The following is a 16,089-nucleotide window of genomic DNA, read 5'->3' as shown; positions in this document are numbered from 1 at the left end:
TCTACTGTATAGTCACCACCTCTGCTACACTGTTACTTCCTCAGTGCATTCCTCTCTGACCCACCCTATCTAAATTTGAATCTCCTTGCTATTTTATCCTTAGTCCTATACCCTGATATATAGATTTTTTTTCACATAACCAGTCTTTCACGTGTATATGTTTGTAATCTATCTTCCTCACCAGAATGTAAGCTCCATGAGGGAAGGGACTTTGTTCTATTCCTTGTTTATCCTCAGCACTCAGAAAAACGCCTGGCACATAGTAAGTACTATTTAATAAATATTTGCTGAATCCATGAAAGAACGTGGCCTACCTCTCAGGTCTCATTTCTTGCCACACACAATGCCATCTTTCCTTCCTTCCTCCCTCCCTCCAAAATGGCAGTCAAAGCTCATCAACCAAACGGACTCTACTTCCCATCAACCTTGCAGTTAGTGCAACCAACAAAAGGCCTGCTGGGGAATGTATTTGCCACTAAATTCATAAATGTATGCCAACATTACAAAAAAAAAAAAAAAATGAGGTTTTTCATCATAATCAAGCTTCCACAAATCCCAATAACAAGTATTATAAGAGGAAGTAAAAAAATCACATTTTACAGATCTCAAACTTATCTTCAACACTTAGTTCATCATCTTCAAAAAATAGCTCCCCTGCTAAACTCATTAGCTATATGATCTATCCAAGGAGCAAGAAAGTGGCCATACCATGGCAATCATCTTTCCATTTTCCCTAGGCACTCAGGGCTGAACAGCAGAGTGAGGCTCAGGTGGTGGTAAGGGTGGGGAGCTCAAGAGCTACTTTCCCCCAATACAACAGGGCATCTGAAGCTTGATGGGAGAGCAGAACTGGTGAGACCTGAGGGAAGGGTCCACGGCCTATATTCAGTCAGAGTCACTGCTGGAAGAGGAGGAGGAAGAGGAGAAGGTATGCCTGCCATGCTTGTGGTGCTGGTACATCTTTTTATGAGCTTTCTTCATTTTCTTCTACATCTTCTTGTCCACTATCACTCCTGGACCAACCATGCCAGGAGCCAAGGGATTCTCAGGAGGCATCCCAGGGGCAGGCAGTCGGTACAAAGGAGGGTAGGGACCCGAGGGTTGGCATTCTGGATACCCTGGCTGTGGCACAGGATGAGGGGGCCCACCTAGGGGGAAAGCTGGATTGCCCTGGGGAGCTCCTGGGGAAGGAGCCTGGGGGGGAAAGGTGGACTGATAGGTGGTAGATGGGCAAGACTGGAACCTCCAGGGTACCCAATGTTGGGGGGATATGAATTTGGCCCTGGCTGCCCAGCATTGAAATTCCACATGTTTAGGTGTGTCCTCCAGCCCTGTCACCTTTCCACAACCGCCTGGGCTTCATGCATTCTCCTTCCCAGTCACCCCATCTTTATATGTGTTTCACATCTACATTACTTTCCCTTCTGTAGCACTGGCTGGATGTATCCCAACCCTGGAGCATTTCAGCTCTTTTTTTTTTATTTTTTGAGACAGAGTCTTGCTCTATCACCCAGGTTGGAATACAGTGGTGCAAACCTGACTCACTGCAACCTCTACCTCCCAGGTTAAGGCGATTCTAGTGTCTCTGCCTGCTGAGTAGCTGGGATTACAAGCATGCGCCACCACGCCTGGCTAATTTCTGTATCTTTTGTAGATGACAGGGTTTCACCATGTTGGTGAGTCTGGGGTCTCGAACTCCTAGGCTCAAGAGATCCAGATGCCTTGGCCTCCCAACGTGCTGGAAATATAGGTGTGAGCCAATGCGCCCAACTTTTTTTTTTTTGAGACAGGGTCATGGTCTGTCACCCAGGCTGGAATGCAGTTGTATAATCATAGCTCACTGCAGCCCCAAGCTCCTGGACTCAGGCAATCCTTCTACCTCAGCCTCCCAGAGTGCTGGGATCACAAGCATGAGCCACTGTATCCAGACCAGCTTTCTTGATTTTTTTTTAGATGGAGTTTTGCTCTTGTTGGCCAGGCTGGAGTACAATGACACGATCTTGGTTCACTGCAATCTCCACCCCTACCCAGGTTCAAGCAATTCTCCTGCCTCAGCCTCCTGAGTAGCTGGGATTACAGCCATTCACCACCATGCCCAGTTAAATTTTTGTATTTTTAGTAGAGAAGGGGTTTCACCATGTTGGCCAGGCTGGTCTCAAACTCCAGACCTCAGGTGATCCACCTGCCTCAGCCTCCCAAAGTAATGGGATTATAGGCAGGAGCCACCACACCTGGCCCCTGTCTTTCTTATTAGTGCTGCTGGACAAAAGTAGTCAACCTCCTGGATTAAGATCTTTAAATTTAACCTCAACTGAGTTCAGTGCTGCTCTAACATTCTACGTTTTCTTTGTCAATGCTCTTGCATTTGTGCTTTTACCCTCCCTACTTAGCAGAAAAATAAAAGCTGTAAAGAACCCAATGGAAATTTTAGAACTGAAAAATGCAATGTCTGAAAAAAAAAATCATTGGCTAGGATTAATAGAGCAGTGATAACTGAAAAAAAATAACCCATGGCCTGGGGGTTAGGGACCCCTGCTCCAGAGTACATCTCCCACCTGAGACATACTTCTTTTGAGGAAGTTGATGTTTCCCTTATAGCTATTTGTATTGTAATAGCAAACATCTTGTTCCTACTGTTTATAATGGGAATTTTCAAATATACACAAAAGAAAAGAGAAAGGAAAGTAATAATGAAACCCCACAGAGATATTACCTAGCTTAAACAAATAATCAACTTTAGACAATATCGTTCTATCTGCATCACCCACTTTCCCCTAGTGGGTATTTTGAAGCCAATTCCAGACATCATATCATTTCATCCGTAAACCTTTTAGCATGTATCTCTACATACCACAAGATACTGTTCAAAGACACATACTGAAAGATACTGCTGGTTCCTATATAAATTATTGTACTAGTGGATCAGATTTTTTTTTTTTTTTTGAGATAGGGTCTCATTCTGTCACCCAGGCTAGAGTGCAATGGCATGATCATGGCTCACTGCAGCCTTAACTTTCCAAGCTCAAACAGTCCTCCTACGTTGGCCTCCTGAGTAGCTGGGATCACAGGCACACACCATCATGTCCAGCTAATTTTTTGTAGACAGTGACTCATCTCACTATGTTACCCAGGCTGGTCTCAAACTCCTGAGCTTAAGCAATCCTTTTGCCTTGGCCTTCCAAAGTGATGGGATTACAGGTGTTAGCCACGGCACCAAGCCAGTAGTCCAGATTTCTGATATAAGCATTCTTCCAGTAAGTCACATATTAGTCAAAGAAAATATAAATACACACAATATAGAAAACATATATATATATATATATATATATATATATTTTTTTTTTCTCTACTGTACTTCCTTACAGGTTAAACTACTTGAAAGTAGGACTCTCAAACAAGAAAACAGTAGTCTGAATAGTTTCAGTGTAAGATCATTGTTAAAGGATCTTAGAGATCTCTTAGAAAAGAGAAAAATCACACATGAAAACCCTCCATCTCTCAGAGGTAAATGACTTTCACACAACACAAGTTATTTGGCATGGAACAAAATGCTAATATTATAAAATTATTATGCATAAAATAATACATGTAGCTACATATTTTATAAAACAAATGCAATAAAATTAGCTTAATTCAGAAAAATTTTATTCAATAATCTTTACCTTTTGTTGGACTGAGATTCTGATCTATAAATCCTCTTACTTCTGCATTTGTGGAAGTCAAACCAACCTGAATAAAATAGTTTTAAAAGTTAAAAATAGAATATTAAATAGTATCTATTCAATTAATAAGCTATTTTATATCCTCCACCACACATTCATATCAAATATATATAGCCACATAAAATTAATTATATTAACCATAGGAGTATTATTTAAAAATAAAATGTTGACACATTGTTTAAAGGGGAAAAATACTGCCTTTAGTTCCAACTACTTGGGAGGCTGAGACGGGAAGATCACTTGACGCTGGGAGGCAGAGGTGCTGCACTGAGCTGAGATCGTGCTTGGGTAACAAAGTGAGACAGTGTCTCCAAAAAACGTGAGGGGAAAAACAAAAAATTAAAGAAAAAAAAAAGTGAGGGGAATATGAATTGCCCAGCTTAAGATAAAAATTAAGAAATACTATTACTTTTGAGCAGAACTGAGATTTTATAGATTTTACTGACAGTTCTTTGAAAGCAAGTACGTAATTTGGCAGTCATCAAGTTGCCAATAGATATTTCAAAATTTCATCCTCACTGCTGCCCTTAATTTTACTATTCTTAATCACTATCTAAACTGCTTTCAATAGTATGACATGTGAGGAATCAAATAAAAACCATTAATATCACAATGCTGAAGTAAAATACACTGGCCTCAAGTCTAACTGCTTCAGTTCATATTCTGGACCAGCAAGCCTACTTGGGGTTTGGCTTTGGTCAAGTCATGCAATTTCCTCATCTGTAAATTGGAGGGTGATACCAGTACTTGCCAATTCAGGTTGTTATAAAGATTAAATGAGATGATTCATGTAAAGCATACAACACAGTACTTGGTACATACTGCTCAATCCGTGTCAGCATTTGTTACTATCAGTATTATACTGAGGGACTACCCACACAAGTATTCATGAATTCAGCTTTAGATAGTTTATTTCATTTAAGGTAATATCCAATACATTAGCTGGTATCATAGAGCTGAATACGAGAGTATTATCAAACAGAATATTAGAAATATATTACAAAGCCTGGAGGGGAAAAAAACCCTCAACTTTTGAAAACGTGGCAGAATGCAAACATCTAATAATTGGCTTCATTATTACTATTATTTTTGTAAGCACTGAAGATTTGTAATCTTAAAACATTACAATTTTGTTACATTACACAAACTTGTAACATTGCAAGTTTGTGGTATGATATCTCAAACTATACTGTTTTTATTGTTGTTGTTGTTTTGTTATTTGTGTGTGTGTGTGAGTGTGTGTTTTTTTTTTTTTTTTTTTTAGACAGAGTTTCCCTCTTGTCACCCAGGCTGGAGTGCAACAGCATAATCTTGGCTCACTGCAACCTCTTGCCTCCCAGGTTCAAGTGATTCTCCTGCTTCAGCCTCCTAGGTAGCTGGGATTACAGATGCCCGTCACCACACCCAGCTAATTTTTGCATTTTTATTAGAGATGGAGTTTCACCATTCTGGCCAGGCTGATCTCGAACTCCTGACCTCAAGTGATCCGCCCACCTCTGCTTCCCAAAGTGCTGGGATTATAGGTGTGAGCTGCCGCACCTGGTTCTCAAAATATGCTTTCAAGGTACTACTATACAGAAAGGATTTTTTTAACCCCTTTACTGAGATATCATTGATATATAAAAGTTGCATACATTTAAGGTGTACAACTTGATGTCTTGATATATGTATACATTGTAAAATGATCACCACAGTCAAGCTGACATATCCATTACCTCTATACAGCTATTATTGTGTATATGTGTGTTAAGATCCAATTTAAGATCTATCCTTTTAGCAAATTACAAGCGCACAATACAGTACTATTAATTATCATCACTGTGTGGTACATCAGATCTCCAGCAATCTGAAAGGATTTTAAAGCACACAAAGCTTTGTAACTTTATAACTATGCACTTATTGTTTTAAACACTGACTGCTTATATTTTTCTTTTCTTTTTTTTTTTTCAGACAGAGTTTCATTCTTCTTGCCCAGACTGGAGTGCAATGACACAATCTCGGCTCACTGTAAACTCTGCATCCCGAGTTTAAGCAATTCTCCTGCCTCAACCTCCCAAGTAGCTGGGATTACAGGCATGCACCACCATGCCAGCTAATTTTGTATTTTCAATAGAGATGTGGTTTCACCATGTTGGTCAGGCTGCTCTTGAACTCCTGACCTCAAGTGATCCACCTGTCTCAGCCTCCCGAAGTGCTGGGATTACAGATGTGAGCTACCATGCCAAGCTGTGTTTATATTTTTCATAAGCGATTATTTGATAGTTTATAATATCATAATGTAAGAGCTAATTATTTCATTATTTGATAACTCAGATGCTATACTAAGAGCTGTTTCTTTTTGTCAAGAATTACGTTAGCAGTAATATTCCCACATCATATCGTAACAAGTAATTTTGATGCAAATCTATCTCTAGAATCCATGATCATCAAATTTTTATGGTAGTAGCTGAGACTAAGTCATCTAGAAAATGGTCTCTTAATTCTATGTAGATACAACAGTGCAGAGATTTAACTTTGTCTAGCTTCTTATCAGCTTTCAGTTAGAAGTAAAGATAACATTCTGCAACACAACTTGCAACAAATAACTGTATGTTATGGCTCTTCAGAGTTGTTCACAAATAATATTAAATACCCGATTTGTTGAAGAGTTTATTGTACCTTTATTAATAACTCTCCCCCTTTCCTTTTAAACTCTTCTGCTATAGAAAGATGACAGAGGCAAAACTTGTTGGTGTTCTACTTTTAAAAGAAAGCAAAGAAGGCGAAGACAGCCTTTAATATATTCCATGCTTGATACAATATGGCCATTTTAATACATTTATTATAATAACTTCAAAAGGATCAGTTGATACCTTTTTGCTATTATACAACAGAAATGGCAAAAACCTCAACTAAAACCACATATTCGTAGAGAGTTCAGTTACTGGGTTACCGTTATGCTTAAACACCTGCACTTAACATCCAACTTCTACAGAGTAAAACAGCCAACGAATGTGGAAACTTTTTAAGCAGCTGTACACCTGCATCTTAATAACCAACAGATTGTACTCTAAAAAGATAAAAGTCAACTGTGAGTCAATATTGTATGCTAATGTTAGTCTCATAGATGGAGAGGAGGTATTTATATTTAAAGCTTATATATATAAAACCAAAGTTGATTTAATTAAAGCTTCGAAATATGTATCAGTCTCTCCTATCATAAGCACTGTAAAGATTCAAAAAAACTGTATCATTTGAGAGTTGGCTAACGAAAGCATCCTAAAATATTAGCCATTCTTTCCTTATTCTACCCATTTAAAAAGGGCCTATGTTTCAATGAACAAGAGAAAAAAGTGAACTCATACTTCATGTTAAATTTTTTGCCTAAACATGTCCTGAGGAAAATCTTCTAACTGTGTATTCCTCTTTTTTCTCAATTTTTAAAAAATAAATTGTATTGTCTGTATTTAAAGTATAAAACATGATGGTATAAGACACACACACACATATATATATAAAATGGTTACTTATAGTGGAACAATATCTGGGTATTCCAATGCTGTGTTGTGTACTATATAAGCAGTCACTGTGTCTACCAAATTCAAAATATCTACGTTCAATTTTTAAGACTCCGATCATATTCACTAATAATATTGTAATTTCACTGATATTCAACATTTCTGACTGACATAACATTACTGAAAGGAAAGGTTCAGAGTAAGATTATCTGTGCTCAGTTAAGCTCTACCTTTCACAGGCAAGGTGATCATGGAACAGTCACTACAAGATGGGAATGATAAAATCCATGTGCACAACAACTAAAGAGCTCCTAGGATCGAGTTAAATGATTACGTAAATATATCTGTTAACGGCAAAGCAGTATTTAAAGTGTGAGTTGTCATCCAAATTGCAATGGATTCCAACACTAAAAACCCTGGCACAGGCCATTTACAAAAGAGAAATGCAAATGACCAATAAACACAGAATGTTAGTTTACCTAACTAATCAGAGAAATGTAATAAATTGCACACCATTTTTTGCTGATTAAATTGGCAAAGATTTACAAATAAATTAAAAGAAATGGCACTCTCATATACCACAAGTATATATATAAATTTGTACAGTCTTAGCAATATGAATCAAAAGCTCTAAAAAATTATACACACTTTGGCTCAGTAATTTTGTAGAATTTTGTCTTGTGGAAATAATGAGTGAGTAAAAATAGACAAAAATGTTCAAAAAAGGAAAAAAGTAGACTTAACTTAATGGCCAATATTAGGAAACCGGTGTAACGTCCATACAATAAGTAACATAAAATAGCTAGGTAGGCCAGGCTATTTTAGCAGCTATAATAGCAGCACCTAGGGAGGCTAAGGCAGGAAGATTGCCTGAGCCCAAGAGTTTGAGACCAGCCTTAGGCAACACAGTGAGACCCTGTCTCTACAAAAAATAGAAGAAATTAGGTAGACAAGGTGCCTGCAGTCCCGCTACTGGAGAGACTGAGGTGGGAGGATCACTTGAGCCCAGGAGGTAGAGGCTGCAGAGAGCCATGATCACACCACTGCACTCCAGCCTGGGCAAGACAGCAAGATCCTGTCTCAAAATAAAGTAAAACAAAATAAAAAAGACACTTAAATGATGTTCCAGAGATACCAAGATAAGAAAAGACATTCATCACAGAAATTAAACTAAGTAGTAACCAGGCAAGTGGTTCGTGTCTGTAAACCCAGCACTTTGGAGTCTCTATCGCCAGGCTGGAATGCAGTGGCTCAATCTTGGCTCACTGCAACCTCTGCCTCCTGGGTTCAAGCTATTATCCTGCCTCAGGCCCTCCAGCCCAAGAAGCTAGGATTACAGGTGCACTGCCACCATGCCCAGCTAATTTTTGTATTTGTAGTAGAGACAAGGTTTTGCCCTGTTGGCCAGGCTGGTCTCAAACTCCTGACCTCAAGTGATCTGCATGCCTCAGTCTCCCAAAGTGCTGGGATTGCAGGCATGAGCCATCACTCTGGGCCAATGTCTATACATTTTGATTGCCATATATATATATATATATATATATACATACACACATACACATACACACACACACACACAATTTGTGTATATATATCTTCCTAAGCAAAATTTTGCTGATATTCTCTAGGATAGCTATTTTTTTCCTTTATCTGTATTTTCTTATTTTTCCACAATGAGCATTACAGCTTACGTATTTTTCTTAAAGATTCATTGACAAGGCGGGAAGAAAAAAAAACCTCAAAAATTATATTTCAAATTCTTTTTTTTTTTTAAGACAGAGTCTTGCTCTTGTTGCCCAGGCTGGAGTGCATTGGCATGATCTCTTCTCACTGCAACCTCCACCTCCTGGGTTCAAACGATTCTCCTGCCTCAGCCTCCCGAGTAGCTGGGACTACAGGCATATGCCAACATGCCCAAATATATTTTTAGTAGAGACGGGGTTTCACCATGTTAGCCAGGCTGGTCAGGAACTCCTGACCTCAGGTGATCCACCCGCCTCGGACTCCCAAAGTGCTAGGATTACAGGCATGAGCCACCACACCCAGTTTCAAATTATTTACTATATTATTGTTTAGATTAGAACACACATGCATTTTTGGTCTAGAAGAGTATCACTGAATACTAGATACTATTTGCTAGCAATTTTATCCCAGATACAATAACTATGTTGCCAGCTCCCCATCTCTTTCTTTTGCAAAATAAACCATCTTACATTCCATGTAGTTCTAGCAGGACAGTTAATCTTGGAGGCTCAACCATGCCATGGCAGCACAAGTGGACTCATGACTCAGAGCCTGGCCACTTACTGTAATTCACTTCCTTCTCCACAGTGTTTAAGCAAGGTAAACCCACGCTCCTCCACAGATTTTGAAACATAAATACTAAAAAGGGGCCAGGTGCAGTGGCTCATACCTGTAATCTCAGCATTTTGGGAGGCCGAGGCAAGCATATCCCTTGAAACCAGGGGTTTGAGACCGGCCTATGCAACAGAGCCAGACTCCGTCTCTTTAAAAGACAAAAGTTCCCTCTCTTCTTCTGAGACAAGTATTATGAGGCCAATGTAAGCCATTATGTCACCATATGGAGAGCCTAAGGATGGAAAGAGAGAGACCCCTGATATCATCCTTTGATCCCCTGAATCCAAATGTGTTTGAAGCAGTCTAGACTTTTCAGTTATGAGTCAATACATTCCACTTTTTGTCTTAAGCTGTTTTGATAGGGTTTCGATCATCTGCAACAATAAGAGACCTAATATAGCATGGGTAAGACAAAAGTAACTCTTCACAAAAAACTATTATCATAAGAGAAATGTAAAATAAGAAACAAATTTAAAATATAAATATTTGGATATATGCTTAGCAATACCTCTGTAAGAAGGCAATCTTTTCCCTATCTATAATCTCTTCTTTATTTGTGTGTCACTTCTCAGTAACATGTAACACAACTGATTACCTCTCCTCCTTGAAATGCTTTCTTCACCTGGGCCTCCAGATCATCAGGATAACTCTTTTCTTCCTGTCTTTGCCCATTCTTTTGAGTCTCCTTTATGGCTTCTCTTGCTTTCCATCTTTTTGCTGGAGAATCCCTGTGCTCAGACCTTGGTCCTTATATTTTTGCTATCCATGCACTCCCTATATGATCTCATGTAGTCTCATTGCTTTATAATCATTTTAATATGAAATGACCCAAAAGTTTCTACCTCCATTCCTAAGCTTTCCCCTGAGTTCCAGTCACTTATCAAATTGCCTAGCCAATATCTCCACTTGGAAGTTTTTGGACTTCTCAACTTTAATATGTTCAAAACAGAATGTTTAAGTTCATCACAACATCCTATACCTCCCGAAGAGTTCTCATTAAACAGCACAGTCATTTACCCACTTAACGTACATCAAATACTGAGAAAGCTAACTTCTTTCCTGGCCTCATATCCTAATAACTCAATAAATCCTGACGATGGTCACTAAGCGATAATGAAGCAAAATCTGTATCTGCATGTTAAAAATAATGTTCTGAATTACAACCCAAAATAAGCAAACAGACATAACGTACTAAGAGTTTGTTAATGCTATTGTTTGGCTGCCTAACGGGCAATATTCAGAACTATCACTTGACTCACAAGAAGCCCTTTATCATCTCTCCTCACAGACTGTGCTGGGCCCTGAGCAGCCATTTTATACAACAACACTTGCTTCTCCCGGTCACAGCTAATTAAAGCACTAGTAGACGTCAAACTTCAACTGTCCCAGAGGCCCCTCCTAAGGAGTCTGAAATTGGAGCTGATACAAGTAGGCAGGATGCATCAGGCTGCCTCCCTCCCTTTCTTCGCACCTCTCTCTGAACTGCTGGTCCGCAAACATGTAGAATGGAGATGCTAAGTGGGGCCATGTTCTACTATCCTGGCTGGGGAACTGAGAAAGATGATTTCCAGAGACAGACAGAGGAAGAAATGAAGCAGGTACACAGTAATAAGCTGAGAGAGATGAGAAATAAAAACCAAATATTGCTTCAATGCCTGTCAAATTTCTAGTTTCTGGGCCTGGATCTTTCTGAGGGCCTACAAAATCCCCACTCATAAATTCCTTGAGACATTCCTGTATCTTTATAATAAATTTCCCTTTTGTTTAATTCCCAAAGATTCCTACATAATAACATAGGAACAGTAAAGCAATTATACTTTAATACACAGAACACAGGAACAGTAAAGCAATTTATATTTTCCTGATGTTATATGATTTCTTTTTTTTTTTTTTTTTTTTCCGAGACGGAGTTTTGCTCTTGTTACCCAAGCTGGAGTGCAATGGCGCGATCTCGGCTCACCGCAACCTCCGCCTCCTGGGTTCAGGCAATTCTCCTGCCTCAGCCTCCTGAGTAGCTGGGATTACAGGCACGCACCACCATGCGCAGCTATTTTTTTGTATTTTTAGTAGAGACGGAGTTTCACCATGTTGACCAGGTTGATCTCGATCTCTCGACCTTGTGATCCACCCGCCTCGGCCTCCCAAAGTGCTGGGATTACAGGCTTGAGCCACCACGCCCGGCCAAAATATGATTTCTTTTAGGGTACAATTCTTTACCATAACTGGAAACAAACTCATTAATAAAGAGTGATGAATAAATAAATAAATAAATAAATAAAGAGTGACATATAACTTGAAGGGAGGCACATTCAGAAATGATAGCCTCAAGTAGAAGGAAAACTTGAATAACTTCTCCAAAACATCTAAAATCTAATGTTTCTTCAGGAACCATCTTATGGAAGACAGCAAGCTACTTTCAAACAGTATCTGAGCATACACATTTCCGTGAGTAACCAAAACATTAAAATTAATAAATTAAGCTAAATAAAACAGTGATTTACTCAAAAAGGTCAAGTAATCCTTTGGCAAGTACCAAAACAAATTTATTACAATATCCAAAAGAGAAGAGAGGGGTGGGAAACTTTCTGGAGACAGCAATTTGCAGCTGTTGAGGAATAACTTGGTGCCAATTTGCAAGAATGCTACCATGTCCATTAGGACACTGTATTCAATAGCATTAAAGTTTATATTCTGCATAAACAAACATAATTATAAATCCATGCTAGTATATTAAATCTGATTAACCAAAATGGTGAGAAAATATGTAGGAAAAAGCACAGCTCACTTTAAAAAATATTCACATTAAAAAATTTACAAATACTTACATTTTTTGCCGTCATGTCAAACTGTATTCTATTTAAGATTCTGTAAAGCCATTAAAAAAAAGAAGCCATTACTTTGTCTTCGGTAATTCTTTAAAAGAATAACCTGTTAAAGGAAAACAGAGGGAATAGTAATGTAACAATAATAGGCAACATTTATGTCATATTTACTATGTGACATACATTGTTATCTACGTGAATTGTCTAAATTAATCTTCACAACAATAGTATGAGGTTTGTACCATCTTAATCCCCATTTTCCAGATAAAAACTAGGGCTTAGAGAGGTTAAGTAATTTGGCCAAGTCAACTTAGTTCACAAGTGACGGAGCCCGGGCTTTGAAACGGTATTATGCTATGCTGCTTTAGAAAATCCACTGACAGGGCCGGGTGCAGTGGCTCACGAGGTCAGGAGTTCAAGACCAGCTTGGCCACTTAATTAAGTGAGTTAATACATGTAAAATTACTAAGACACTAACTAGCACAAATGAAGCATTCAATGTTAGAGGAGAATAAAAAAAATCTCTTTATTGATTTATCATGACAAATTAAGGCTTCTTTCTCTAAAATAAATAATACGTAATTCCCAAATGGTAAAAGCGAAAAACACCATAACACAAACCCAATTTCAAAATAGAAAAAAAAAAAAAATCTGTTTAATTGTGGTTAAGAAAAATTCTCCTAAAATTAACAAGAGTAGGCAATAACTTCATTCATTACTCATCCAGCAAATACTGAACAGTCACTATGTGCATGGCACTAACTCAGGCAATGAACACAGCCTAGGAGATGACAAAGACTGTAATCACCAAATGTTCAAATGTAATTTTAAAGAAATAAAATTACATTAAGATAGACATTATAAAAACAAATGGGATTGTGACAGAGACCTTCATTCAATTAAAAATTAAGTATACTGTATTGGCTTTGAGTGATACTTTATAGGATTTTAATTTAAAAATACATATTTCTAAATAGTTTTAAAATTTCTGTATTTTAATGTATAAATTATTTGCATTATATAACTTAAACCTTCAAAAGTGTCCAGAAATTAAATAAACCTGGCACAGAAAGGTTCAAGAAGTTGCCATCTTTGGCAGAACTGACGATTCTCGGAACCAGTCTTGTGTGCATTCTGTTTTATCCAGACTCAACAATTGCACACTTCTTCCTGCCACCAAGCTCTTCTGTTAGTTAAAAAAAATAAGTTGGATTTCTTCTTCCAGCTTCATGAACACATTATGTCAAGCTCAAAAAGTCAATCTTTTGACCTCACCATCTGCCATGATCTCTTGTCAGTTTTAGACAATGCAACTCCCACAGATGGTCTCAAAATGCAAGCCCTTTCCCATTCCAATCACAATTTAGCAGCTCCAGCCACAAAGCCTTTTAAAATTAAGCAAAATACAGGAAAGAAAGCAAAAACAGTTATGGATAAATTTGTAGAATCAAGCAATAACAGAATTGAATCAGGGTCTGTAGACTTTCTAACACTGCCAAAACAGTTTCTACTAAAAATTAATAGAAAAGGTAGCATCTTTAAATGGCAGATGTTACTAATTTTAAATCTATGCTCACAATTCAAAGTTTAGAAAATACACACACAAAAAAACCCAAGAAATAAATATCAGCCATAATCCTAACTGTCAGAAGCAACTACAATAACTTACTGGCATAACTCCCTTCAGTATTCTTTCTATGTATTCAAACTTTTGAGATGTGGTATTAATTAGAAGCTATTTTGATAGAAAGGGACAATATGTAACTTTTTCCCAGGTGAACAGCTTATCTAGGCATTCTCACAAGTGCTTCACATGTATATCATATTATTCATAACATAACTCTATCAGACAAACATTGTTATTTTCATTTTACAGATGACAAAACAGTTTTAGAGAGCTCAAGCAATTTGCCCAGTTAACTAACTGTACAAATTACAGTGCCAGAATATATATATATTTTTTTTTTTTTTGAGATGGAGTTTCGCTCTTGTTACCCAGGCTGGGGTGCAATGGCGCGATCTCGGCTCACCGCAACTTCCGCCTCCTGGGTTCAGGCAATTCTCCTGCCTCAGCCTCCTGAGTAGCTGGAATTACAGGCACGCACCACCATGCCCAGCTAATTTTTTGTATTTTTAGTAGAGACGGGGTTTCACCATGTTGACCAGCATGGTCTCGATCTCTTGACCTCGTGATCCACCCGCCTCGGCCTCCCAAAGTGCTGGAATTACAGGCTTGAGCCACCGCGCCCGGCCCAGTGCCAGAATATAAACCCAGGTTCTTACACCAGCAAAAGTGTTCTTAACTATTATAATACTTTACAAAATATGTCTGAGATATAATACTTATATTCTCAAGATATAAAAAAGGATATGTAATTAAAACAATTAATTCAGAGAAAATGGTAACTTACTATACTGAAACAATCCTTCAAAAATCTCCTATAGGACATGTACATATGACATATAGAATTTTTCTCCTTTTCAATTTTGTTTTTAAAAATTTCAATATTAGATTGAATTTTTCTTTATTTTTTGAGTAGGTTGTATGAAAGTTGATTATACGCCAGGCAGAGCTTGCCAGCTTCCCAAAACCTTCTTAGTGCCAATGAACTTCCTTAAAGAGTAAAATATGTAACATTTCTCTTTATAAAACCTCTAATCTTTTTATTCTTCAGACATACCCAAGACCACATAGTCAGTGTATATTCCCCAAAGGGCATTTTCTTTTTTCTTTCCTTCCTTCCTTCTTCCTTTCCTTCCTTCCCTCCCTCCCCTCCCTTTCTTCCTTCCCTACCTTCTCTCCCTCCCTCCCTTCCTTTCTTTTTTTGACACACAGTCTTGCTCTGTCACCCAAGCTAGACTGCTGTGGCATGATCTTGACTCACCACAACCCCTGCCTCCTGAGTTCAAGTGATTCTCCTGCCTCAGCCTCTTGAGTAGCCAAGATTACAGGAGCCTGCCATCATTAAACCCCTTTCCTACACCTCTTTTCTGATCCAGTTCCACTGACTTCTGTAAGTTCTTCAAAAACGTGCTCCTCCTGCCTCAAGGGCCTCTGCACATGCTGTTCCTTCTGCCTGAAACCTTTACCTGACAAACTCCTCTTCTTTCAGGTTTATTCTCAAATGTCACTTCTTCAAGGAAAGCCATCCATTTTGTATCCCCTAGTCTAGGGTCAGGGGTATCAACCCATTGCTCTCCTACTTTTTAGTAGTACACACTGGGTTACCATTGTATATTTATTCCTGTGATAATCAGATTGTGGTCTGTCACTGCCAGTTAAAGTGTAAATTCCATCAGGGCAGGAATCCTATCCATTTTGTTCACTCTTACATATCAAACAGCTAGCATACGGCTGAAGCTCAAGAAATATTTGTTAAATGAATTATAGAATCAGTATTTTATTTATTTTCATCCTTTAAAAATGTATGATAATCCTGTTCAATATGACTTGGCAGCAGAAAATGAAAAGCCATGCAAACATTTAACACGTCACACATCTGAAATGTCAGTAAGCTACATTTTTTTATTTTCTTTTGAGACGGAACCTCACTCTGTCACACAGGCTGGAGTGCAGTGGTGCAATCTCAGCTCACCGAAACCTCCGGCTCCCTAGTTCAAGTGATTCTCCTGCCTCAGTCTCCCAAGTAGCTAGGATTACAGGTGTATGCCACCACACCCATCGAATTT

The 16,089-nt window shown here is 38.3% G+C and overlaps 1 protein-coding gene across 6 annotated transcripts in view; it reads right to left on the bottom strand.

The window, feature by feature from the left end:
* Positions 1–16,089, bottom strand: part of TFDP2 (transcription factor Dp-2) — a 187,077-nt gene that overhangs the window by 131,856 nt on the left and 39,132 nt on the right. For 3 of the 6 annotated variants that reach the window (XM_074405813.1, XM_003942575.4, XM_010330409.3), the window contains 2 exons: positions 12,403–12,505; positions 3,663–3,729 (listed from right to left, as the gene is read on the bottom strand). In XM_074405813.1, the coding sequence (XP_074261914.1) occupies positions 3,663–3,729; positions 12,403–12,417 (82 nt within the window). In that variant the 5' untranslated portion in view covers positions 12,418–12,505. Of the gene's footprint in view, positions 1–3,662; positions 3,730–9,632; positions 9,810–12,402; positions 12,506–16,089 lie in introns of those variants that run through there. The other 3 variants (XM_039461889.2, XM_074405815.1, XM_074405814.1) reach the window with 2 other exon arrangements.

Source organism: Saimiri boliviensis, chromosome 9 (genome assembly GCF_048565385.1).
Source record: "Saimiri boliviensis isolate mSaiBol1 chromosome 9, mSaiBol1.pri, whole genome shotgun sequence".
Classification (NCBI taxonomy): domain Eukaryota; kingdom Metazoa; phylum Chordata; class Mammalia; order Primates; family Cebidae; genus Saimiri; species Saimiri boliviensis.
Note: the sequence above shows the minus strand (reverse complement) of the source record. Positions and strands in the feature narration are given on the sequence as shown.